The following is a 25,235-nucleotide window of genomic DNA, read 5'->3' on the forward strand; positions in this document are numbered from 1 at the left end:
CACCATCACCATCACCACCATCACCATCACCACCATCACCACCATCACCACCATCATCATCACCATCACCACCCCCACCACCATCACCACCACACACTGTGGCGGTGACGTCACCACACACCCGCCATTTTGTCTACACTACAACAGTGTTGCTGAATGTCTACCTCTTACAACAACAACCACTACACGAGTTGTTGTTGTTGTGATACTCACAGGGTAGTAGCAGTAGCAGCAGTGATATACAAGTAGTTGTTGTTGTTGTGGTGGTAGTTGTTGATGGGAGATTGTCAGAGCGCCTCTCGTCACCACGGTGACGTCACGCGCTGATGCCCCGCCCCCTTCAGGCGCGAGCCGCTTCTCTGATTGGCTGCCGGCGTTGCCGCGTCACCCCGCAGCCCTCTTCTCATTGGTGGATTGAAAACTCATCACGGAAGAAGTCTTCCCGTTACAGAAGATGTCTTCCTCTTCCAGAAGATGTCTTCCCGTTACAGAAGATGCCTTCCCGTTACAGCAGGCGCCGTGGGTTGACTGCTGTGCCAGGCTAGGTGCAGGTCACGGGACAGACCCTGCAGGTGCCATGGGTTGACTGCTGTGCTAAGCTAGGTGCATGGGTCTGTGTGGTGGGTCTATGGATCTCTGTGTAGTGAGTCTATGGGTCTCTGTGTGAGTATATGGGATTCTGTATGATGAGTCTATGGGTCTCTGTGTGGTGAGTCTATGGATCTCTGTGTGGTGAGTCTATGGATCTCTGTCATGAGTCTATGGGTCTGTGTGAAGTCTTGGGTCTCTGTGAGTATATGGGATTCTGTATGAGTCTATGGGTCTCTGTGTGAGCATATGTGACTCTGTATGATGAGTCTATGAGTCTCTGTGGTGATCCTATGCATTTCTGTGATGAGTCTATGGGTCTGTGTGGTGAGTCTGTGGGTCTCTGTGTGGTGAGTCTGTGGGTTTCTGTGTGGTGAGTCTATGGGTCTCTGTGTAGTGAGTCTATGGGTCTCTGTATGATGAGTCTGTGGGTCTCTGTGTGGTGAGTCTATGAATCTGTGTGATGAGTCTATGGGTCTCTGTGTGATGAGTCTGTGGGCCTCTGTGTGATGAGTCTGTGGGTCTCTGTGTGGTATGTGGGTCTCTGTGTGATGAGTCTGTGGGTCTCTGTGTGGTGAGTCTGTGAGTCTCTGTGTGGTGAGTCTGTGGGTCTCTGTGTGGTGAGTCTGTGGGTCTCTGTGTGATGAGTTTGTGGGTCTGTGTGGTGAGTCTGTGAGTCTCTGTGTGGTGAGTCTGTGGGTCTCTGTGTGGTGAGTCTGTGGGTCTCTGTGTGATGAGTTTGTGGGTCTGTGTGGTGAGTCTGTGGGTCTCTGTGTGATGAGTCTGTGGGTCTCTGTGTGATGAGTCTGTGGGTCTGTGTGATGAGTCTGTGGGTGTCTGTGTGGTGAGTCTATGGGTCTCTGTGTGGTGAGTCTATGAGTCTCTGTGTGGTGAGTCTGTGGGTCTCTGTGTGGTGAGTCTGTGGGTCTTTGTGTGATGAGTCTGTGGGTCTCTGTGTGGTGAGTCTGTGGGTCTCTGTGTGGTGAGTCTGTGGGTCTCTGTGTGATGAGTCTATGGGTCTCTGTGTGGTGAGTCTGTGGGTCTGTGTGATGAGTCTGTGGGTCTCTGTGTGATGAGTCTATGGGTCTCTGTGTGATGAGTCTGTGGGTCTCTGTGTGGTGAGTCTGTGGGTCTCTGTGTGGTGAGTCTGTGGGTCTCTGTGTGATGAGTCTATGGGTCTCTGTGTGGTGAGTCTGTGGGTCTGTGTGATGAGTCTGTGGGTCTCTGTGTGGTGAGTCTGTGGGTCTCTGTGTGGTGAGTCTGTGGGTCTCTGTGTGGTGAGTCTGTGGGTCTTGAACGGATTGTTCTCTCGCTTACCCCTTATGACGTTTCAAAGGTTGTGATTCTCCCAAGATGGCGCTTCACTTCTGCCGGATTTTGAGAGCGGACAGCGCTTGGTCCGAGTTCTTGTTTGCATTCAATAAAAGTCCACAAAGTGGTCGGGAAAACTACGGCGGAGTATCTCTTCGTGTTCAGCGTTGCGTGGCGTTTTTTTTACGTTTGAAATGAAGGTTTAGTGCGTGGTGTCCCGTCATGGCACCTTCTTGTCGGTGTCAAAGTGTACATCAGCCGCACCTAGTTTACACAACAAAGGCTCATTCCTAACAGCGTGGTGCTTCAGCCGCACCGAACCTCACAACAATAATATTCAGGGCCTACCTTGGCTCCTCCCACCCTCAACCAGTATATATACAAGGACTGTGTTCTTGGAATTTCTCTCACTTGATACAGCTGTCGTGCTGTGACGGTTCCACCTGAAGACGGAAGCGATTTTAATTTTATTTTACCAATTAAAATGTTTTACCTACCTGGTGACTTTACCGAAAAAACCTAAGAATCTGTAACGACGGCTTGGCGCACTTCTCTTGAGACGGCACTTCACTGCAGACGCGGCGACTTGGCATCGGGCAGAGATCCCCGCCGCGGGAGACTCGCGGCTCCCGCGGCGGGGATCTCCCCCTCGTACGGCAGCACGTGGCCCCCCTCGCCCCCCTTCGCAATCGCGCGACAAATCAAATCCGCCATTTTTTTTCTCGCAAAATATAATTGACATTTATTGGCGCCCATTTTATTCCCTCACAAAATGCGTGCGCAGTGACGGGGTTTGCCACCTGTCACTGCGCACATTGCTCACCACGCCCCCCGACAGACCTGTTCCTCCTCACCTGAGGACGGCTGCTTGCATTGTGGCCGAAATTCGTGAGAATTAATTAATGTTTTATTTTGATTATTTTATTACTTCCATTCTACGTGACGACTTTACCGAAAGAACCAAGAAGAACCCGTTGACCGTGGGGGTCATACAATGGCCGAACCCACAAGGGGCACGTTAACTGGGGCAAGGCTCAAGGTGGGGATTCACTGGGAAGCTCCTGGAACCAGCGAGAGAGTTCCAGAGGTGGGTGTGGCCACGCTGGGCGACTACAAGGGAGAGGCAAGTGGGGGTTTGGGGCTGTCGTGGTGGTCTAGGGTCGAGGCTGTCGTCGCTGTCATCACTGCCGTCTCTTCGTCGTCGTCGTCGTCGTCGTCGTCGCACAGCCAGCCAGCTATCGAGTTGCACGTCGCCGGTGTGGCCGTACGGGTGGCAAAGCTCTACGTGGCCCAGCGTGTATGTTTCTCCGTGAGCCTGTCCGGAGCGTGTCGAGAAATCAAGTTAGCCGAGACAACCACGACACCACACGCCGTACAATAACAGCCACGTAGGGCGACACACCCACCTGCACGGCAGGCTTTCGTCTGAATTCACATAGCCAGGCCTGGCCAGCACGCCGGCTCTGGCTAAATGTCCTCACGGAATGCTTTTCCCCGGTCGCCCGAAGGGCCGGTTGATTTCAATTTTCGGTTGACTTGGACCCAGCGGCTTCACATTCAACGTCTCCTGCGTCGTCCTCCTTCCCCAGCTCGTGGCTGGGCAGCCCCAGCCGGGCGCGCAGAACCGCGCCGTGCAGCGCCGCCGCCGCCGCCGCACCCTCCTCCAGCTGCGGCTCGCGGTGCGGAGGGAGGGAGGGAGGGGAATCCGGTGAGCTGCGAAGCTCTTTGCGGCAGGGCGGCGGGGCGGCTCGTCACAAAGTCACGGCGACTAAACAAAACGGAGCGATCCGTCCTCCGTGAGGTGTCACGTGCGACCGGGCTACGGTGCGTTCGTGTGTGTGTGTGTGCGTGTGTGTGTGCGTGTATGTGTGTGTGCGTGTGTGTGTGCGTGTGTGCGTGTGTGTGTGCGTGCGTGTGTGCGTGCGTGTGTGCGTGTGTGCGTGCGTGTGCGTGTGCGTGTGTGTGCGTGTGTGTACGTGTATGTGTGTGCGTATGTGCGCGTGCGTGTACGTGTGTGCGTGCGTGTACGTGTGTGTGTGCGCGTGTGTGCGCGTGTGCGCGTGTGTGTACGTGTGTGCGTGTGTGCGTGCATGTACGTGTGTGCGTGTGCGCGTGTGTGTACGTGTGTGCGTGCATGTACGTGTGTGCGTGTGTGTGCGTGTGCGCGTGTGCGTGCGTGTGTGTGTGCACGTGCGTGTGTGTACGTGTGTGTGTGTGCGTGTGTGCGCGTGCGTGTACGTGTGTGCGTGCGTGTACTTGTGTGCGTGTGTGTGTGCGTGTGTGTGTTTGCGTGTGTGAACATGAGTGTGTAGTCCTGGGCCTCCCCTAGGTCGACTCAGCCTCAAATGAGTACCTGGTGCGGTGTGTAAACATCGCCACTGGGGAGACAAAGGCGGCCGGGCGTGGTGCTGGCCACCCACCCCCTTGTGTGCCGTTCCGGCCTTCATAGGTGCTCGCTAACAGCACTACAGTCTGTTAAGGCTACACGGGGGTTCTTTGTCAACGCTGGCCGAATGACTCACGAGCGGACGGCCTCGGGAACGAATTGTGTCCGTGGTGCAACAGAAACATCGGGACGAGGTCGTACCTTCATCCAGATCAGTCCAACTCCAAGCTCCGAGTGCGTGTCCCACTTGACGGAGAAGCAATCCCGGACGTGTCCGTAGCACTTGATGTCCGCCAGGTTGATGGTCACCGCCGTGGCGTCTGCTGCCACACAAGGAAGCGGCACTCTGCACATCGCCCACAGACCCCCCCCCCACAACCTGCAGCCTGCACCCCCCTCTGCGGGTCTCCGCGGGTCTCCGCGGGTCTCTGCGGGTCTCTGCGGGTCTCTGTGGGTCTATGGGGGTCTATGGGACTCTGTGGGTCTCTGTGGGTCTCTGTGGGTCGATGGGACTCTGTGGGCCGCCGCCGCCACCGCCGCCACCGCCGCCACCCAGAGGTCGCAACCGGGTACCCGATACCCGTACCCTACCCGATACCCGGCTACCCGTACCGGCCGGGTACAGGTACCCGTTTGCGACCCTGGTGCGGCCGGGTACGGGTACGGGGAGGCCGTGAGTCACTGGTGAGTAGCCGTTTGTCACTCATTTCCCAACGTCTTGTCTCTTCTCACAATTCAAGTTCATAGAATCAACCCACCCGCGCCTGCAACATGGCTTCATCCCAGAGGTCGCAATTGGGTACCCGATACCCGTACCCTACCCGATACCCGGCCGGGCAATCGGGTAGGGTACGGCTACGGCCGTGAGTCACTGGTGAGTCACCGTTTGTCACTCATTTAGCGTAGGCTACGGGTAGGGAATCAAAACCCGCTTGCGACCTCTGCCGCCGCCGCCACCTGCCTGCGAGTGGCCCCGTCGCGGGGCTCGCGAAGCGCAGGCTCCTCGCGTGGACGTAGACGCGGCAGGGCCCCGCACGCAGCACCTCCGCCCCGCCGCGGCTCCACAGCCGCCCTTCCCACGCGGCCAGCGGCGGCCCGGCCCCGCCGCCCGCCGCCGGCGGGAGGTGAGCCCGCAGGGCCCCCAGCCAGGCCCGTCTCTGGGCCTCGTCGTCGGCGGCCAGGGCGAGGTACCCCGCGTCGGCGAAGACCGCCAGGCCGTATGGGGCCCGCGCGTCCGAGCGCTCCACCGCCGCCCCTAGCCCGCCGAGGGACAGGACGCGGGGCGGCGGGCGGAGGAGCAGGCGGGCGAGGCGGGCCGGGCGGGTCGGGGTGGGGGAGCGGGAGGAGGCGGGGGGTGGAGGCGCCCCGCCCCCCCAGGCCAGGCAGCTCTCCCGGGGGCTGCGGTAGCGCTGGAGGAGGGGGGGGGGTCCCGTCGCCCCCACGCAGCACGAAGAAGCGGCGGTGGCCACTTGGCCGCTTGGTGAGGAAGCCGCTGAACAGCACGGAGCTCCAGCGGAGCCACGGAGCTCCAGCCGGCGGTGGCGGTGGTAGTGACAGTGGTGGTGATAGTGGTGGTGATAGTGGTGGTGATAGTGGTGGTGATAGTGGTGGTGGTGATGGTGTTAGTGGTGGTGATGGTGACAGTGGTGGTGGTCGTGGTGGTGATAGTGGTGATAGTGGTGATGGTGTTAGTGGTGGTGATGGAGGTGATGGTGGCGGTGGTGGTGATGGTGACAGTGGTGGTAGTCGTGGTGGTGTGGGCGATGGTGGTGGTGACGGTGGTGTTAGTGGTGGTGGTGTTAGTGGTGGTGATGGTGACAGTGGTGGTGGTAGTGGTGGTGTGGGCGATGGCGGTGGTGATGGTGGTAGTGGTGGTGATGGCGATAGTGGTCGTGGTTGTGGTGGTGTTAGTGTGGGTGATGGCGGTGGTGATTGTGGTAATGGTGGTGATAGTGTGGTTGATGACAGTGTTGATGGTGATAGTGGTGGTAAAGGTGGTGGTGATGGTGGTGATAGTGTGGGTGATGGCGGTGTTGATGATGGTGATTGCAGTGATGGATGTACGTTGCAACCACTTTCGCATTCTATAGTGCCCACCATGACCAGCGGAGGTGCATGGGGTGGTGATGTAGTGACGCTGGTTATTTTGCTCAAGTGGTGATGGTGGTAATGATGATGGTGATGGTGGTGACGGTGGTGTGGTGACGACGGTGTGGTGATGGTGGCCGTTTTGGTATCGGTGTGGTAATGGCGTAGAGAGATCGCGACGGTGCGATGATTGTGAGTGTGCTGATGGTGGTATGGAGATGGTGGCGTGGTGATGGTGACGGTGGCGTGGTGATGGTGATGCGGTAATGGTGATGACGGTGTAATGATGGTGTGGTGATGGTGGTGATGGTGGTGGTGATAGTGGTGATGGTGGTGGAGTGCTGGTAGTAGCGACATTGCGTGAGTGTGTGTGAGTTTACGTGTGTGGGTGGGTATGTGTAAGTGTGTGTGTGTGAGTGTGTGTGCGAGTGTGGGTGGGTGTGAGTGCGTGTGAGTGTGTGCGTGGGTGTGTGTGGGTGTGTGTGAGTGTGTGTGAGTTTGCGTGTGTGGGTGGGTATGTGTGAGTGCGTGTGAGTGTGTATGCGTGAGTGTGCGTGTGTGAGTGCGTGTGTGAGTGTTTGTGAGTGTGTGTGAGTGTGTGGGTGTGTGTGGGTGAGTGCGTGTGAGTATGTGTGTGGGTGTGTGTGTCAGTGTGTGTGTGTCAATGTGTGTGTGTCAACGTGTGTGTGTCAATGTGTTTGTGTCAATGTGTGTGTGTCAATGTGTGTGTGTGTCAATGTGTGTGTGTCAATGTGTGTGTGTCAGTGTGTGTGTGTCAATGTGTGTGTGTCAATGTGTTTGTGTCAGTGTGTGTGTGTCAGTGTGCGTGTGTCAGTGTGTGTGTGTCAGTGTGTGTGTGTCAGTGTGTGTTTGTCAGTGTGTGTGTGTCAATGTGTGTGTGTGTGTCAGTGTGTGTTTGTCAGTGTGTGTGTGTGTCAATGTGTGTGTGTCAATGTGTGTGTGTCAGTGTGTGTGTGTCAGTGTGTGTGTGTGTCAATGTGTGTGTGTCAGTGTGTGTGTGTCAGTGTGTGTCAGTGTGTGTGTGTGTCAATGTGTGTGTGTCAATGTGTGTGTGTCAGTGTGTGTGTCAGTATGTGTGTGTCAATGTGTGTGTGTCAGTGTGTGTGTGTCAATGTGTGTGTGTCAATGTGTGTGCGTGTGTGTCAGTGTGTGTTTGTCAGTGTGTGTGTGTCAATGTGTGTGTGTCAATGTGTGTTTGTCAGTGTGTGTGTGTCAATGTGTGTGTGTCAATGTGTGTGTGTGTGTCAGTCACCACGATGCTTGGCCTGGCACAAGCATCGTGGTGACGTCACCGCCACTTAGTGGCGAATGGCGGTTGTTGTTGTTGTTGTTGTTGTGTGTCAGTGTGTGTTTGTCAGTGTGTGTGTGTCAATGTGTGTGTGTCAATGTGTGTGTGTGTCAATGTGTGTGTTGTTGCCTCTTCCACTCCTGAATTGTCCTGCACACCAGACGATGTAGTTAACATCCTGGGGAGAGAGACTCCAAACTCCTAACACAGCAGCGTCGTCAGGGTCGGGATCGAACCACCACCAGCACAACAACAACCACCACCACCACCACTACAACCACCACTACAACCACCACCACAACAACCACTACTACAACAACCACCACTACAACCACAACAACCACCGCTACAACAACCACCACAACAACCACCACCACCGCAACCACTACAACCACCACCACTACCACCACAACAACCAGCACTACCACCATCACCACCACAACAACCACCACTACAACCACCACTACAACCACCACCACAACAACCATCACTACCACCACCATCACCACCACAACAACCACCAGAACAACCACCACCACAACCACCACAACAACCACCACTGCAACCACCACTACAACCACCACAACAACCACCACCACAACCACCACAACAACCACCACCACAACAACCACCACTACAACTACCACTACAACTACCACCACAACCACCACAACCACCACCACTACAACCACCACTACAACCACCACAACAACCACCACAACAACCACCACTACAACCACCACCACAACCACCACAACCACCACCACCACCACTACAACCACCACAACAACCACTACAACCACCACCACAACCACCACAACAACCACCACCACTACAACCACCACCACTACAACCACCACAACAACCGCCACCACAACAACCACCACAACAACCACCACCACAACAACCACCACAACCACAACCACCACCTTAACAACAACCACCTTACCACAACAACTACCTTACCACAACCACCTTACCACAACAACCACAACAACCACCACAACCACAACAACCACCACAACAACAACCACCACCACCACAACAACCACCACCACCACAACAACAACCACCACCACAACAACCACCACCACAACAACAACCACCACAACAACCACCACCACAACAACCACCGCCACAACAACCACCACCACAACAACCACCACCACAACAACCACCACCACAACAACCACCACCACAACAACCACCACCACAACAACAACCACCACAACAACCACCGCCACAACAACCACCACCACTACAACCACCACAACAACAACTACAACAACCACCACAACAACCACCACAACAACAACAACCTCCAACCTGGGTGCCGCCATCTTGAACTTGGCGATGGTCTCCGGGTGATGACGTCACCGGGAATCGTTTGTTCGATTCTCATCGATTCTAATCGTTGGTTTGCGCGTCTCTCTCTGCTAATCGATTCCCATCGATTATAATCATCGTTTTGCGTGTCTCCCTCTCTCTGATGATCGATTATCATCGATTAAATTACCCGTTCCGTTGGCTACTTGTGGCTATGAGATGTTGACCACCTCGCCTGGTCTACAGGAGGTCGTGGGTTCGATCTCTCTCTCATCATCACCACGGTGGCTATGAGATGTTGACTACCTCGCCTGGGATACAGGAGGTCGTGGGTTCGATTTGAGGCTGAGTCGACCTAGGGGAGGCCCAGAGCCAGTTCAGATAATCGTCACCGGTGTTGGCCGTGAGCGGGAATCGAACCCGGGTCGCTAGGGTCGTAGCGCAGCGCTAACCGCTACACTACCGCTCCCCACAATAAAGACACACGCACACACACACAGACACACACGCACACACACACGTGCACACACAGACACACACACGTACACACACATACGCACACACACACGCGCGCACACAGACACACACACACAGAGACACACACAGACACAGACACACACACGTACACACACGCACGCACACACACACGTACAACAACAACAACAACCGCCATTCGCCACTAAGTGGCGGTGACGTCACCACGATGCTTGTGCCAGGCCAAGTGCACCTTGAGGCCACGTGAAGTGTCGAAAGCCCGCTGGCAGGAGGTCACGGGGCAGACCCAGCAGGTGCCACGGGTCGACTGACCGAGATGACCGAGATGACTGGCTGATGCACCACCTGTGCCCCCTACTGTGCCAACTTGCTGTGCTTTAGCTACCCGGCGCTCTGTTCGTTGTTGTGAGCGTCGCTCCTCCGCCCTCCGTTGTTGTTGGAGAGCGACTGCCTCCAACTGCCCAGTAGCGTCCTTCACGAGCCTCCTCCACTGAGGCCGATCTTGACACCGCTGGTACCAGTCATCGGCAAGTCCACTCAGCTCCACGTCCTCCTGTACCACATCACTACATCTCTTTTCCAGCCCGTGCCGCGCCCGTCTAGCCCCCTCGATCCGGCCGAACAAAAGCTGTTTAGGCATGCGGTGGCTGGGCATGCGGGCTACATGACCCAGCCAACGCAGCCTTGCCTGCCGGAGGAGCTCACTGATGGGACTTTGCACACACACAGACACACACACGCGCACACAGACACACACACAGACACACACAGACACACACACAGACACACACACAGAGACACACACAGACAACAACAACAACCGCCATTCGCCACTAGGTGGCGGTGACGTCACCACGATGCTTGTGCCAGGCCAAGTGCACCTTGAGGCCACGTGAAGTGTCGAAAGCCCGCTGGCAGGAGGTCACGGGGCAGACCCAGGTGCCACTGGTCGACTGACCGAGATGACCGAGATGACTGGCTGATGCACCACCTGTGCCCCCTACTGTGCCAACTTGCTGTGCTTTAGCCACCCGGCGCTCCGCTCGTTGTTGTGAGCGTCGCTCCTCCGCCCTCCGTTGTTGTTGGAGGGCGACTGCCTCCAACTGCCCAGTAGCGTCCTTCACGAGCCTCCTCCACTGAGGCCGATCTTGACACCGCTGGTACCAGTCATCGGCAAGTCCACTCAGCTCCACGTCCTCCTGTACCACATCACTCCATCTCTTCTCCAGCCCGTGCCGCGCCCGTCTAGCCCCCTCGATCCGGCCGAACAAAAGCTGTTTAGGCATGCGGTGGCTGGGCATGCGGGCTACATGACCCAGCCAACGCAGCCTTGCCTGCCGGAGGAGCTCACTGATGGGACTTTGCCCAGATCTTTCAAGGATTTGTGAGCTCCTCACACAATCCAGCCTGGTTAAACCCAGGATGGATCGTAGGCAGGCCAGCCTCAATGTTTCTAACTGGCGAAGATGCTCCACCAGGGGGGTCCACGTCTCGCAAGCGTAGAGAAGGGAGGGAATGACCGTGGCCGAGAAGACCTGAAGCTTCGTGCGGAGCGACCGACCATGTAGCTTCCACACAGCGTTACGCAACCAATGTAAAGATATTGCCGCTCGACTGATTCGGAGTGAGACCTCTGCTGATAAACCGGAGCCGGTCATGAGCACACTGCCCAGATATGGGAAACTCTGCAGTCTCTCCACAACTGCCCTATCACCGATTGTGAGTTGTGGGGGTGGAGTGTCCGATGGTACAAAATACCCTGGCATGTGCTTAGTTTTGGTGGTTGCCTGCCAGCAACGGGGAGTGCTTGTGAACTGAGCAAAGTAAATAAAAGGACCGATTCCACAAGCCGTCTCCCGAGTGTTGTTACACAAGGTGGGAGTCCCAGGGTCTCGCTAGCCGGTCCTCAGTCTTCTACTGGCTCTTCTGGCCTAAGCTCGTGGCCACAACTGACTCCCTTGGCTCCTGCCTTTCATACATCTCCCACCCGAGGGGCGGGGTCCCGTGGGATCCCAGGACACCCGTTGGGAGGGGTGCGGGGGATTAAGACGCCCCACAGCTCCCTGCAGGTAAGTGGTGGGTGCTAGCCGGGGTGTGCATTCCTTACATAACACCATTACATGCTGCTTTGATTTAAAGCTTTCGTGACTGCAGGGAAATTTTTTATTGTTTTATATTAATATAATATTTTGTTTATATATATTATTTTCCTTCTACGTGACTTTATTATTTATATTATTTTATTATTTCCCTTCTACGAAACTTTATTATTTTTATTATTTTATTACTTCCCTTCTACGTGACTTTATTATTTCTATTATTTTATTATTTCCCTTTTACGTGACTTTACTATTTATATTATTTTATTATTTCCCTTCTACGTGACTTTACCGAAAGAACCAAGAATATATATATACCATTACATGCTGTATAAAAGGCTAAGTTGTGAGTATGTGTGTCTGTTCAAAATGTTTAGCGTACTTCCCGAAATGCAACAGACTTGAAATTTGCCATGCGGGTACTTTGCAGACTGTACACCATGCACACTTTATAAAGATACACTTTTGTGTTTTTTTTTGCACAGCAAGTGAGCTGTGACGTCACATACCTGTCATGTCACCCAAATGCGTGGCTGGGGAGGGGAGATAAAAGAAATAATAAACTCGGCTACAAACTTTAAACTTGCCACGTGTCTAGCTCCCATACTGTACACAAAGTCAAACGTTTAAAATTAAACTTTTGTATTTTGGGGGGTGACCACGAGGTGTGTGACGTCACCCGCATACAGGAAATGGCGAGAATCGATATCTGATGAGCGTTTGTGGTATCGATTCAACGGGAATAGGCCGATTCTAAAGGAATCTACGACCTTCGATTCCTTCGCACGATTTAAAGAATCGAATCTTGGCGCGCGCGCGTGCGTAAGTTTAAAGTTTCACGCAGCGCTCGTTGGGGTTTTATTTTTAATTAGCGAGGTAATGAACAAAGTTTTCTTTTCATTTGTATATGTTGTGTTTTTAAGTTTTAAGAAGTTTATAAATAGATTTTTTCCCCCTGTAGGAGGTAGCTGTCTCTACCTGACTGGTGACATTCAATGCGTGTCGTGGTGATGATGCCGGTCGGCTACCGAGCTCAGCAGAGTGACAACCCCAGTCGGAGTTCATCACGATCACGGTGGCGAGGAGATGTTCACTCCCTCGCCTGGTGGACTAGTGGTCGTGGGCTCGATCCCGTGTACAAAGCGAGGGAGTGAACATCTCCCAGCCACCGTGATGATGAGCGTGAGACTTGAAAACTAGAAATATACAGCAGCAGCAGGCATCGTCAGGGCTGAGATCGAAGCCACGACCCCCTGTGTACCAGGCGAGGTAGTCAACATCTCATAGCCACCGTGACGATGATGAGAGAGAGAGACTCAAACTCCAATATATGGCAGCAGGTATCGTCAGGGTCGGGATCAAACCCACGACCTCCTGCATACCAGGCGAGGTAGTCAACATCTCATAGCCACCGTGACGATGATGAGAGAGAGAGACGCAAACTCCAAATATACAGCAGCAGGCATCGTCAGGGTCGGGATCAAACCCACGACCTCCTGCATACCAGGCGAGGTAGTCAACATCTCATAGCCACCGTGACGATGATGAGAGAGAGAGACTCAAACTCCAATATATGGCAGCAGGTATCGTCAGGGTCGGGATCAAACCCACGACCTCCTGCATACCAGGCGAGGTAGTCAACATCTCATAGCCACCGTGACGATGATGAGAGAGACGCAAACTCCAAATATACAGCAGCAGGCATCGTCAGGGTCGGGATCAAACCCACGACCTCCTGCATACCAGGCGAGGTAGTCAACATCTCATAGCCACCGTGACGATGAGAGAGAGAGACGCAAACTCCAAATATATGGCAGCAGGTATCATCAGGGTCGGGATCAAACCCACGACCTGCATACCAGGCGAGGGAGTTAACATCGTTTCCACCGGTTCACTTCTGCACAGCGCCGATGGCCATGAGGATGAGGAGGAGCTGTTCCTGGCCGGGTCTCTGCGCCTGTCGAGGCTTCGTCTTCGCACAGCTGTGGGCAGTCTCGGCCGCTTCCTGGTGGTAACCGCTGGCCGCTGTCTTCCTCCTCACGGCTGCGATGAGCGCAAGTTTCTAAGTTCATTGGTTTCTGAGCGGCCTCCTGACCGTCTTGTATTTTACACACCCCGTACAGTCGTTCAACACCTAGTAGCGGCAGGGCTTTCGCGACCAATGTCATCCACAATAGAGACGTTTTTGGTGTTAGATCGCGTAAATATATAAATGTTCTTTGGTTCTTTCGGTAAAGTCGCGTAGGTAGAAATAAAATAAACTGAAACAAATCACGACGTTTCGATCGCAACACAAGCGAACTTCGTCGGGGGGGGGGGGGGTGACAACCAGAGCGAGACAATGCTGAAGTCGGCGGGAGAGCTGCCGTGGCAAGAGGTTATATAGTAGTGTAATGTGAGGATGTATCCGGCTCACTGACGTATCACAACTCGTCACGGTGATTGGCTCTGCCGGTCCTGGTTTACAGCCAATGGGGGGAAGCCTGGGGCCATGGCCCTGACGTGATGGAAAGGTGACAGCTGCAAGTAGATGATTGGTTCTGCTGGCTTTGGCCTCAGCCAATGGGGAGACGAGTCAGGGGCGTGGCCCTGACGTGATGGAAAGGTGACAGCTGCAAGTAGATGATTGGCCCTGCTGGCTTTGGCCACAGCCAATGGGGAGACGAGTCAGGGGCGTGGTCCCGGGAGCCTACGAGGGAGCCTGGAATATTCCACGGAGGCTAACCAGGATTGGTGGAAACGTACCACGTGACCCGAGTATTAAATAGGGGGGGAGAGGAACGGCACGTGGTCAGAACGGGAACGAACGGAGGAAGGGGGCCACGCGGGAGCGGGGCTCCGGGTTGCCACGTGGTCCAGGCTGCCACGTGGTCCAGGCTGCCACGTGGTCCAGGCTGCCACGTGGCAGTGCGTCTCTCTGTCCCTCTCACGCTGCCTGTCAGCAGTGTGAAGGGAAGCTGTAATGCAAGTTGAATAAAAGACGGATTCTAGAAGTCGCCTCAACGACTTTTATTACATAGGTAAGAGAGGGGGGAGGAGGAAAGGGGGGAGAGAGATAGGGGGGGTGGTAGGGTGAGGGGGGGGGGGCGCGTGAGTGCTAGGGAAAGAGGACGTGAGGCTGTGGGGGGGGGGTGTGGGCGGGGCTGGCAGTAAACCGGCAGGTACGATGGAAACAACAACAAGTGAAGGCATTACCTGGTTGATAACATCCTTGCAATGATTGTTCAATTTGTATCCATCTTCTCGGTTTAAGTTTTGTCTATGTTTATATATCTGGATGGCTTCATGCACAAACCTTTCATAGTAGCCCGAAGGTTTGCAGAGTAGCTTGGTCTCGGAAAAAACAATATCACGCGAGCCCACGGCGTTATAGCAATGGTCAGCTACGGCAGAGGTATTGGTTCTGCCGTGTTTCAGATCTGCCTTGTGTTCGCGAACACGGTCCGAGACATGACGTTTTGTTTCCCCAATGTAACTGCTACCGCAGGGCATTGCATGTCAAGAATGACCTCCTTCACAGATGGGATTAGATCACGTATTTTGGTATTTTGACCTGCATACCAGGCGAGGTAGTCAACATCCCCTGGCCACCGTGACTCCCCCCCACCCCCCCGTCCCTTGCAGGTTGCTGCCCCTGTGGACCCCGCTCTTCGACCGCTCCGACTCTCCGCTGCTGTGCACCGCGGCGCCGGGTCTCTCCCCCGGACAGCGCAGCCTGTGCCGGCGGCACTCGAACCACGCAGAGGAGGTGGCCAATGGCGTCCAGCTGGCGCTCGACGAGTGTCGGCACCAGCTGCAGGCCTGGCGGTGGAACTGCACCACGCCCGGCGCCGAGGACACTCTGGGCCCCGTGGCTCAATCTGGTAAGGGGATCGTCAGGCCGGGTCGGAGCGAGCGTCGGAGCCTCTGCCGGCAACATAAAGGTTTAAAATAGCATGGGCGGGGCAGCTGATGTCAGTGATGGTGGTAGTCGTGGGCAACGACGGCGCTGGTGGTGGGTTTCCACCAATCGGAGGGCTGCCTCGCTTTACTCGCCACCATCCGACACGGCCACTTAGCGAGGTCTAGTGTCGTGTAAGCAGAACGTGGCCAATCCCCTTGTTTCAGACTGAAGTAGAATGTCTCCACAATGCTGGCTGTCGCCCAGAGGTCACAAACGGATATCGGGTACCCGGTTGCGACCTCTGCTGTCACCTGATGACGCTAGTTGTTGTTGTTGTTGTTGTGGTGGTTGTTGTGGTTGTTGTTTTCCCAGCGAAACATCACAATACTCGAATTGTAAATGTTGCAGTGAGTTTACTCTTCAACACACAGCAACCGGTCAGTGCTGTACTAGTGCAATGAGACAAAAACGTGCAGAGTGCTTCTTATTCATTTCTCACACTTGGGCACAAACACTGGGCGATATATATAGACACGTTTCTACGTGGCTACACACAGCCGACCTTTCTAGACAGCCCCATCGTCGGCGTCTAGCTACACGTAGCGATGACGACGACGACGATGACGATTGGAGCTGTGCAGAGGATCGGCCAGGATCCCGCGACAGCTCCGAACCTTCGGTTACGTCCCCCCTACCACACACTTCCCGGCGTGGCTAGGCCCCGACTCCGGCCATGCCCCCTTCTAGAACCTTCTAGCAAGTTCCCGGAGCTTCCCTACTGACCCCGCCTGTTACCTTGAACCCGTGGTTGGTTATTATATTACGCGCCCATACTCGTGATTACCCGTCCTGGCCCACAGGTGGCGCCCTGTCGTCGCACTCGTAACGAATTCGCCACGTTCTGTTTTTCGTGCCAAATCCTTAACCTATGGGATGCGTCGGCGGGAGTGGCGGTTCTAATGACGTGACGTTTCTATTTCGGCAACGGTCTACACTAGAAAATAGACAGTCGATCAAATTGTTTTGTCGGCGGGGCTGATTTGGCTCTTCGGGGTGGTCGGTGTGGGGGGGGCTCCAGGCTCGCGCGAGGCCGCCTTCGTCTCCGCCCTGATCGCCGCCGGAGTTGTCCACGCGGTGGCGCGCGCCTGCCGCCAGGGGGCGCTGCCGGGCAGCTGCGACTGCGTCGATGCGGCAGCGGCAAGTCTGCCGCGTGGCGCCCAGCCGGGCTGCGGGGACGACGTCAAATACGGATACCGGTTCGCCAGGAAGTTTGTGGACGAGAGCGAGCACGATCGCAGGCGGCATGGAGGAGGAGGGGAGTCTCGGCTGGAGCTCGTCCAGATGAATTTGCACAATAATAAGGCCGGCCGGCTGGTGAGTCGGCAAATGGGTAGATGTGTAGACGAAAATTTAAAAATTAACCCGTAAAAACAACGTTTTTCACTATAAATCCTTTATATGTGTGGCGGCTAGAGTCCTCTCGTCCTCTGGCTTGAGATGGCTGCCACCTATGGGTCAGATGATTGTCTGCCAGTATTAAGCAATTGGTAATTAAATATTTAATTTGTTTTCCCTAAACAGTGTAAAATTTTGGAAAAAAAAATTCACGAACATTAATTGTCTCGCACAACGAGTCTGTGTGCAAAATGTCAGCTCGATTGGATCACGGGAAGTGGGTTAAAAAACGACCGAAAGATTTGCACGGTCGTAAGCAAGCAAGCAAGCATGCAAGCGAACTTAATATAAAGGATTTAAAAATCGCCCTGTTGGGCACGCTGAGGAGAGGCTTGCGCAGACCCAATGTGGTTTTAGGCCAGGGTGGCCCCGTCTGCTACAGCAGAGGTGTAGGGAATTCCAACAAGACCTACATCTCTGCTTTATTGACCTGGTCAAGGCCTATGATACCATCAGTAGGTCTGGGTTGTGGGTTTTTATTTGTGCTTTCAGTGTCCTTGACTCATGATGGTGAGCGGGCCTGGGAAAAGCTGCGTGGCGATGTTCTCTGGCTCCCACATAACTTAAAAAATTATTTTTGACCATGTAGTTCGTGAAGCCTTCCATGGCTGTAACGGGAGAATTTCCATCGGGTAGAGTGGGAGGGTGATCGACGCCCGGGTGCGGTCAAGGGATGGCTCCCTATTGCTCAACCACGTTATGTATGCCGATGATCTGGTGATTGCTGCTCACTCGGAGGAGGAGATGGAGACGCTGCTGCTGAGACTGGAGCGTGCCACTAAGAGGTGGGGCCTTACCATCAGCCCCACCAAAACTAAGCACCTGCCTGGGTAGTTTGTACCATTGGACACTCCACCCCCACAACTCCCAATTGGTGATAGGGTAGTTGTGGAGAGAGTGGAGAGTTTCCCATACTTGGGCAGTGGTACATTGGCCAGTCATCTCCGTCAGTCGACCCATGACACCTGGGTCTGTCCCATGACCTCCTGCCAACGGGCATTCGACACTTCACGTGGGCTTAATGTGCACATGGCTTGGCACAGGCGCCGTGGTGACATCACCGCCACTTATTGGCGAATGGCGTTTGGTAGTGATGATTGTGGTGGTGACGATGATGATGGTGGTGGTGGTGCTACAGGCTGTGTACAATCTGGCGTACACGCAGTGCAAGTGCCACGGGTTGACTGGCGCCTGCACGCTCAAGATCTGCTGGCCACAGCTCGCAGACTTTCGCAAAGTTGGAAACTTTCTCAAGGTGAGCTCACGACTGCATGGGACTGCACCCTGAGGAGGGGTGAGGGTGGGTGTGGGGTGAGTGTGGGTGGGTGAGTGTGGGTGGGGTGAGGTGGGTGAGTGTGGGGTGAGTGTGGGTGGGTGAGTGTGGGTGGGGTGGGTGAGTGTGGGGTGAGTGTGGGTGGGGTGAGGTGGGTGGGGTGAGTGTGGGTGGGGTGACTGTGATGTGTGGGTGGGGTGAGTGTGGGTGGGGTGAGTGTGGGTGGGGTGAGTGTGGGTGGGGTGAGTGTGGGCGGGGTGAGTGTGATGTGTGGGTGGGGTGAGTGTGGGTGGGGTGAGTGTGATGTGTGGGTGGGGTGAGTGTGGGTGGGGTGAGTGTGATGTGTGGGTGGGGTGAGTGTGGGTGGGGTGAGTGTGATGTGTGGGTGGGGTGAGTGTGGGTGGGGTGAGTGTGGGTGGGTGGGGTGAGTGTGATGTGTGGGTGGGGTGAGTGTGGGTGGGGTGAGGTGGGTGAGTGTGGGGTGAGTGTGGGTGGGGTGAGGTGGGTGGGGTGAGTGGAGGTGAGTGTGCGTGGGGTGAGTGTGGGTGGGTGTGGGGTGAGTGTGGGGTGAGGTGGGTGGGGTGAGTGGAGGGGAGGTGAGTGTGGGTGGGGTGAGGTGGGTGAGTGTGGGGTGAGTGTGGGTGGGGTGAGGTGGGTGGGGTGAGTGTGGGTGGGGTGAGTGTGGGCGAGTGTGGGGTGAGTGTGGGTGGGGTGAGGTGGGTGAGTGTGGGTGGGGTGAGGTGGGTGAGTGTGGGGTGAGTGTGGGTGGGGTGAGGTGGGTGAGTGTGGGGTGAGTGTGGGTGGGGTGAGGTGGGTGAGTGTGGGGTGAGTGTGGGTGGGGTGAGTGTGATGTGTGGGTGGGGTGAGTGTGGGTGGGGTGAGTGTGAGGTGGGGTGAGTGTGGGTGGGGTGAGGTGGGTGAGTGTGGGGTGAGTGTGGGTGGGGTGAGGTGGGTGAGTGTGGGGTGAGTGTGGGTGGGGTGAGGTGGGTGAGTGTGGGGTGAGTGTGGGTGGGGTGAGGTGGGTGAGTGTGGGGTGAGTGTGGGTGGGGTGAGTGTGATGTGTGGGTGGGGTGAGGTGGGTGAGTGTGGGGTGAGTGTGGGTGGGGTGAGGTGGGTGGGGTGAGTGGAGGTGAGTGTGCGTGGGGTGAGTGTGGGTGGGTGTGGGGTGAGTGTGGGGTGAGGTGGGTGGGGTGAGTGGAGGGGAGGTGAGTGTGGGTGGGGTGAGGTGGGTGAGTGTGGGGTGAGTGTGGGTGGGGTGAGGTGGGTGGGGTGAGTGTGGGTGGGGTGAGTGTGGGCGAGTGTGGGGTGAGTGTGGGTGGGGTGAGGTGGGTGAGTGTGGGTGGGGTGAGGTGGGTGAGTGTGGGGTGAGTGTGGGTGGGGTGAGGTGGGTGAGTGTGGGGTGAGTGTGGGTGGGGTGAGGTGGGTGAGTGTGGGGTGAGTGTGGGTGGGGTGAGTGTGATGTGTGGGTGGGGTGAGTGTGGGTGGGGTGAGTGTGAGGTGGGGTGAGTGTGGGTGGGGTGAGGTGGGTGAGTGTGGGGTGAGTGTGGGTGGGGTGAGGTGGGTGAGTGTGGGGTGAGTGTGGGTGGGGTGAGGTGGGTGAGTGTGGGGTGAGTGTGGGTGGGGTGAGGTGGGTGAGTGTGGGGTGAGTGTGGGGGGGGTGAGTGTGATGTGTGGGTGGGGTGAGTGTGGGTGGGGTGAGTGTGAGGTGGGGTGAGTGTGGGTGGGGTGAGTGTGGGGTGAGTGTGAGTGTGGGTGGGGTGAGTGTGAGGTGGGGTGAGTGTGAGGTGGGGTGAGTGTGGGTGGGGTGAGTGTGAGGTGTGGGTGAGTGTGAGGTGGGTGGGGTGAGTGTGGGTGGGGTGAGTTTGGGTGGGGTGAGTGTGAGGTGTGGGTGAGTGTGAGGTGGGTGGGGTGAGTGTGGGTGGGGTGAGTTTGGGTGGGGTGCGTGTGAGGTGTGGGTGAGTGTGAGGTGTGTGGGGTGAGTGTGATGTGTGTGTGGGGTGAGTGTGAGGTGGGTGGGGTGAGTGTGATGTGTGTGTGGGGTGAGTGTGAGGTGGGTGGGGTGAGTGTGATGTGTGTGTGGGGTGAGTGTGAGGTGGGTGGGGTGAGTGTGATGTGTGTGTGGGGTGAGTGCGGGTGGGTGGGGTGAGTGTGATGTGTGAGCTGAGTGTGGGGTGAGTGTGAGGTGCGAGTGATGAGGCTGAATCAATGGGAGGGTTACAGACGTGGGGGGGGGGGGGGGGGAGGTCCCTAGCAGCTCAGGGTGCTGCCCGCATTCACTCAACCTTCACCACCTCCACCACCACCACCACCTCCACCACCACCACCTCCACCTCCACCACCACCACCACCTCCACCACCACCACCATCACCATCACCACCACCTCCACCACCACCATCACCACCTCCATCACCACCACCATCACCACCACCACCACCCCCATCACCACCACCACCACCAGCACCACCACCACCACCACCTCCACCACCACCTCCACCACCACAACCTCCACCACCACCACCACAGCTAAATAAAACACGGCGGATCCTCTTCCTCCTCCTCACCCCCTGACGACGACGGTGACGATGGCGGCTGCAGGAAAAGTACGACGCAAGTTCCGCCGTGCGGCTGGTGACCCACAACTGGATTGCTCGTTCCGGGGGCGGTGGCGGCGGCGGTGCCGGTGCCGTTACCGGTGGCCGCGAAAGCGGCAAAGCGGCCCGCTGGCCGCGCCTGCACCTGGAGCCGGTGGACGAGGCGTTCGTGGCGCCCACTCCGAGCGAGCTGGTGCACGTGCACGGCAGCCCCGACTACTGCGAGCGCGACGATGCCCGCGGCGTTCCCGGCACGGTGGGGCGGCGGTGCGACTTGCGCTCCAACGGCACCGGGGATTGCTCGATCATGTGTTGCGGCAGAGGGTACAACACCGTCCGAGGTGTGACCTCCCCCCCCCCACCGTCGCCGCGACCCGAAAATAAACTCAAACTATTCGTTAAGAATCTTCTTGGTTCTTTCGGTAAAGTCACGTAGAAGGGAAGTAATAAAATAATAAAAATAAAACATAATAAAATTATTCTCACGACGTTTCGGCCACAACGCAAGCAGCCGTCCTCAGGTGAAGACCAGGTCCGTCGAGGCGACAGCGTCTGAATGAAGCAGCACACAGACGCTGTCGCCTCGACAGATGTGTTTTTCACCTGAGGACGGCTGCTTGCGTTGTGGCCGAAACGTCGTGAGAATAATTTTATTATGTTTTATTTTTATTATTTTATTACTTCCCTTCTACGTGACTTTACCAAAAGAACCAAGAAGATGAATCCCTGCAGTCACGAAAGCTTTAAATCGAAATTTATTCATTAAGAAGCTACGAAACTATTTTATGTTTGACCAGGCAAGTTCCGCCGAGCTGCGTAGATCCAGCCACAGACGATAGGTCGACCAAGTGGCTCGTCGCGTAGAAACGCACAGCGTCCAAATACTCTTAAATCGCCTGATTTTCAACGTGGAGGGAGAAGCGGAGGACCCGGAGACAAATCCACGTGACCTACGGGCAGAGAGAGACACGCAAATGCAGCATCAGCTGGCATTGTCAGAGTTGGGATCGAACCCACGACCTCCTGCACAACAAGCGAGGGAGTTAACATCTCCTAGCCACCGTGATGATGATGAGAGAGAGAGAGACGCAGACTCCAAATATACAGCAGCAGCAGGCATCGTCAGGGTCAGTGCAATGTCTCTCATATCCTACAGTACTTAGCTAGGACAAGCGTGCACTACTTGTGCTCGGATAACGACAGACACCCTCTCTTTCCACACTGTCCCTGTACTACTATACACTATCACTCTTGACTTAAAGCTTTCGTGACAGCAGGATTTAATATTCTTTGGGTCTTTCGGTAAAGTCACGTAGATAGGTGAAAAAAAATCACTAAAATAAACCAAACGGTCGCTTGTGTTGCGATCGAAACGTCGTAGTTTTTTGTTACTTTTATTATTTTTTTAGGCCATCTACGTGGCTTTAGCGAAAGACCCCAAGGATACTATTCTTCGCTCCGTTACACTACTATGCTATACAGTACACTATACACTACACTACTATACACTACACTATACACTACACTATACACTACACTATACACTACACTATACACTACACTACACTATACACTACACTATACACTTCACTATACACTACGCTATACACTACACTACACTATACACTACACTATACACTATACTATACACTACACTATACACTACTACACTACACTATACACTACACTATACACTACTATACACTACACTATACACTACACTATACACTACACTATACACTATACTATACACTACACTATACAGTACACCACGCAATGAAATAAAAAATGCATTTCTTTAGAACTGCTTTCTGTGAATCTTAGGTCGCTCTAAGGGATATCTACGGAAGTTGCCAACGTCTACGGAGAGAAGTGCACGGAGACTTTTGTCACCTCGCGACGGCGATTGCAGAATCGCGATAAAAACCTCGTGGGCAAAACGACAATGTCCGACGTTTTGCACTCTCGCCTCTGCTGTGTTCCCCTCCCAGTGACGGTGGAGAAGCGGTGCAGATGCAAGTTCCGGTGGTGCTGCTCCGTCAAGTGCGAGCGGTGCCCGCAGACCGTTGACCAACTCTCTTGCAAGTAGACAAGTAGACTGCAGCCGCAAGCTGCCGGGGTGGCCTCGGCTGGAGATCGACTCCAGTCGGGGTTCAGCCGAGTCCTGCCGGGTTCGGTGATCCGTTCAAAGTTGTTGAGGGTGCCAGCACCACGGCATCCAGCACTACACTATACACTACACTATACACTACACTATACACTACACTATACACTACACTATACACTACTATACACTACACTATACACTGCACTATACACTACACTATACACTACACTATACACTACACTATACACTACACTACACACTACTATACACTACACTATACACTACACTACACACTACACTACACACTACACTATACACTACACTATGCACTACACTATACACTACACTATACACTACACTATACACTACACTACTATACACTACACTATACACTACACTATACACTACTATACACTACACTACTATACACTACACTATACACTACACTATACACTACACTACTATACACTACTATACACTACACTACTATACACTACACTATACACTACTATACACTACACTATACACTACACTATACACTACACTATACACTACACTACTATACACTACACTACATTATACACTACACTACTATACACTACACTACTATACACTACACTATACACTACTCTACACTACTCTACACTACACTACTATACACTACACTACTATACACTATATACACTACACTGCTCTCTATATGTTACATGTTGATATACATGACATCTTGATGTGACGTGAGGCAGACAACGATGCTAGTACCTGCCTCCATTCCCGTTCTGTATCGGCCAAGAGTTTTCGTAGCTGTGAATTAAAAGTGTTTTGCATGTTCCGTCAAACAAAATCCTCAGGTTTCTATCTCATCGTTTTGATATCGCGATGGATTCAAAGTTGACGTCACTCGGGTAACGACGGCGGTCAACTGCACCGGTGCCGCGGTTTGGGTTGGGCTGTAGCAGGATGGAATTAATCCGTGACAGAATGAATGACGCATTCAAGTTCAAGTACTAGGTGTAGCCCTGTGAGCCATTCGGCTCTTGAATCGGGTGCAACCGCAACAAACAAAAAACTAAACATGAACAAAAAACATCTTCAAGTGAATATGTGACTAAGTGCAAACAGAAAATCCAAGAAAAGACAGCAACATATTGCAGAAAAAGCACCGTATACCAACGCTGTGTGCAAAAATCCCAGTGGGATGTAAGTCAAACAACCAACAACAACAACCACAAGACAACTTAGATCAAGGCCATCAGTCTAACTCTGTACTACAACAAACAACAACAACAACAACCACAAAACAACTTAGATCAAGGCCATCAGTCTAACTCTGTACTACAACAAACAACAACAACCACAAGACAACTTAGATCAAGCCCATCAGTCTAACTCTGTACTACAACAAACAAACAAACAACAACAACAACCACAAGACAACTTAGATTAAGGCCATCAGTCTAACTCTGTACTACAACAACACAAACAACAACAACCACAAGACAACTTAGATCAAGGCCATCAGTCAAACTCTGTACTACAACAAACAACCAACAACAACAACCACAAGACAACTTAGATTAAGGCCATCAGTCAAACTCTGTACTACAACAAACAACAACAACAACAACCACAAGACAACTTAGATCAAGGCCATCAGTCTAACTCTGTACTACAACAAACAACAACAACAACCACAAGACAACTTAGATCAAGGCCATCAGTCTAACTCTGTACTACAACAAACAACCAACAACAACAACCACAAGACAACTTAGATCAAGGCCATCAGTCTAACTCGGTTAATGCCGGGGAGGAAGCCAACCGGAGTCAATGGGACGGCCTAATATGGGGGTCTTTGTCGATCCACAAATCTCTTTAGATCGAGAAATCTCGGTGCCATCCACAAATCGTCAGTTTCTCGTTCAGAAATCACGTGGCGGGAGTCACTTTTAACGATAAAACATTTGTATTTCAAATATCACTGCTTGATCCACGCTCCATCGCATAGACCAACACACTCTAAATGCCAGAGCTCAATCACTGCTCGCTCCTGGGCCTCCCCTAGGTCGACTCAGCATCAATCGAGAGCCTGGTGCGGTGTGTAGCAGTGAACATCGCCACGGGAGAGACACAGGCGGCTGGGCGTGGTGCTGGCCACCCCCCCCCTCGTGGGCCTCCACTCGCGAGCAGCTCTTGTCTGTGGGGGGGGAGGTACAGGGGGGTACTGGGGGGGTACAGGGGGGTACGGGGGGGGTACGGGGGGGGTACTGGGGGGGTACAGGGGGGTACCTGGGGGTTACTGGGGGGGGGGTACAGGGGGGGT

At 54.3% G+C, this 25,235-nt stretch overlaps 3 protein-coding genes across 4 annotated transcripts in view; 1 reads left to right on the forward strand and 2 right to left on the reverse strand.

Moving 5' to 3' along the window:
- Nucleotides 1-315, reverse strand: part of LOC133362484 (uncharacterized) — a 46,823-nt gene extending 46,508 nt beyond the window's left edge. For both annotated transcript variants that reach the window (XM_061581435.1, XM_061581433.1), the window contains exon 1: nt 214-315. The gene's annotated coding sequence lies outside the window, so the exon portion shown is untranslated. The remainder of the gene's footprint in view (nt 1-213) is intronic.
- Nucleotides 316-2,650: 2,335 nt separating this feature from the next.
- On the reverse strand, nt 2,651-12,118 carry LOC133362491 (insulin receptor substrate 2-like). The gene is made up of 5 exons (XM_061581443.1): nt 12,112-12,118; nt 5,247-5,540; nt 4,487-4,605; nt 3,306-3,566; nt 2,651-3,214 (listed from the first exon to the last, which is right to left on the reverse strand). Exons 1-4 carry the CDS (start codon nt 12,116-12,118, stop codon nt 3,420-3,422), a joined length of 567 nt encoding a protein of 188 aa, XP_061437427.1. The 3' UTR covers nt 2,651-3,214; nt 3,306-3,419.
- Nucleotides 12,119-12,462: 344 nt separating this feature from the next.
- LOC133362487 (protein Wnt-5b-like) lies at nt 12,463-23,181 on the forward strand. Its single transcript, XM_061581438.1, has 7 exons — nt 12,463-12,478; nt 13,508-13,613; nt 15,227-15,465; nt 16,564-16,859; nt 18,079-18,195; nt 20,810-21,146; nt 22,797-23,181. Exons 2-7 carry the CDS (start codon nt 13,513-13,515, stop codon nt 22,892-22,894), a joined length of 1,188 nt encoding a protein of 395 aa, XP_061437422.1. The 5' UTR covers nt 12,463-12,478; nt 13,508-13,512; the 3' UTR covers nt 22,895-23,181.
- The last annotated feature ends 2,054 nt before the right edge of the window (nt 23,182-25,235 follow it).

Source organism: Lethenteron reissneri, unplaced genomic scaffold, assembly GCF_015708825.2.
Source record: "Lethenteron reissneri isolate LAM-NWPU_2019-01 unplaced genomic scaffold, ASM1570882v1 scaffold_1497, whole genome shotgun sequence".
NCBI lineage: Eukaryota > Metazoa > Chordata > Hyperoartia > Petromyzontiformes > Petromyzontidae > Lethenteron > Lethenteron reissneri.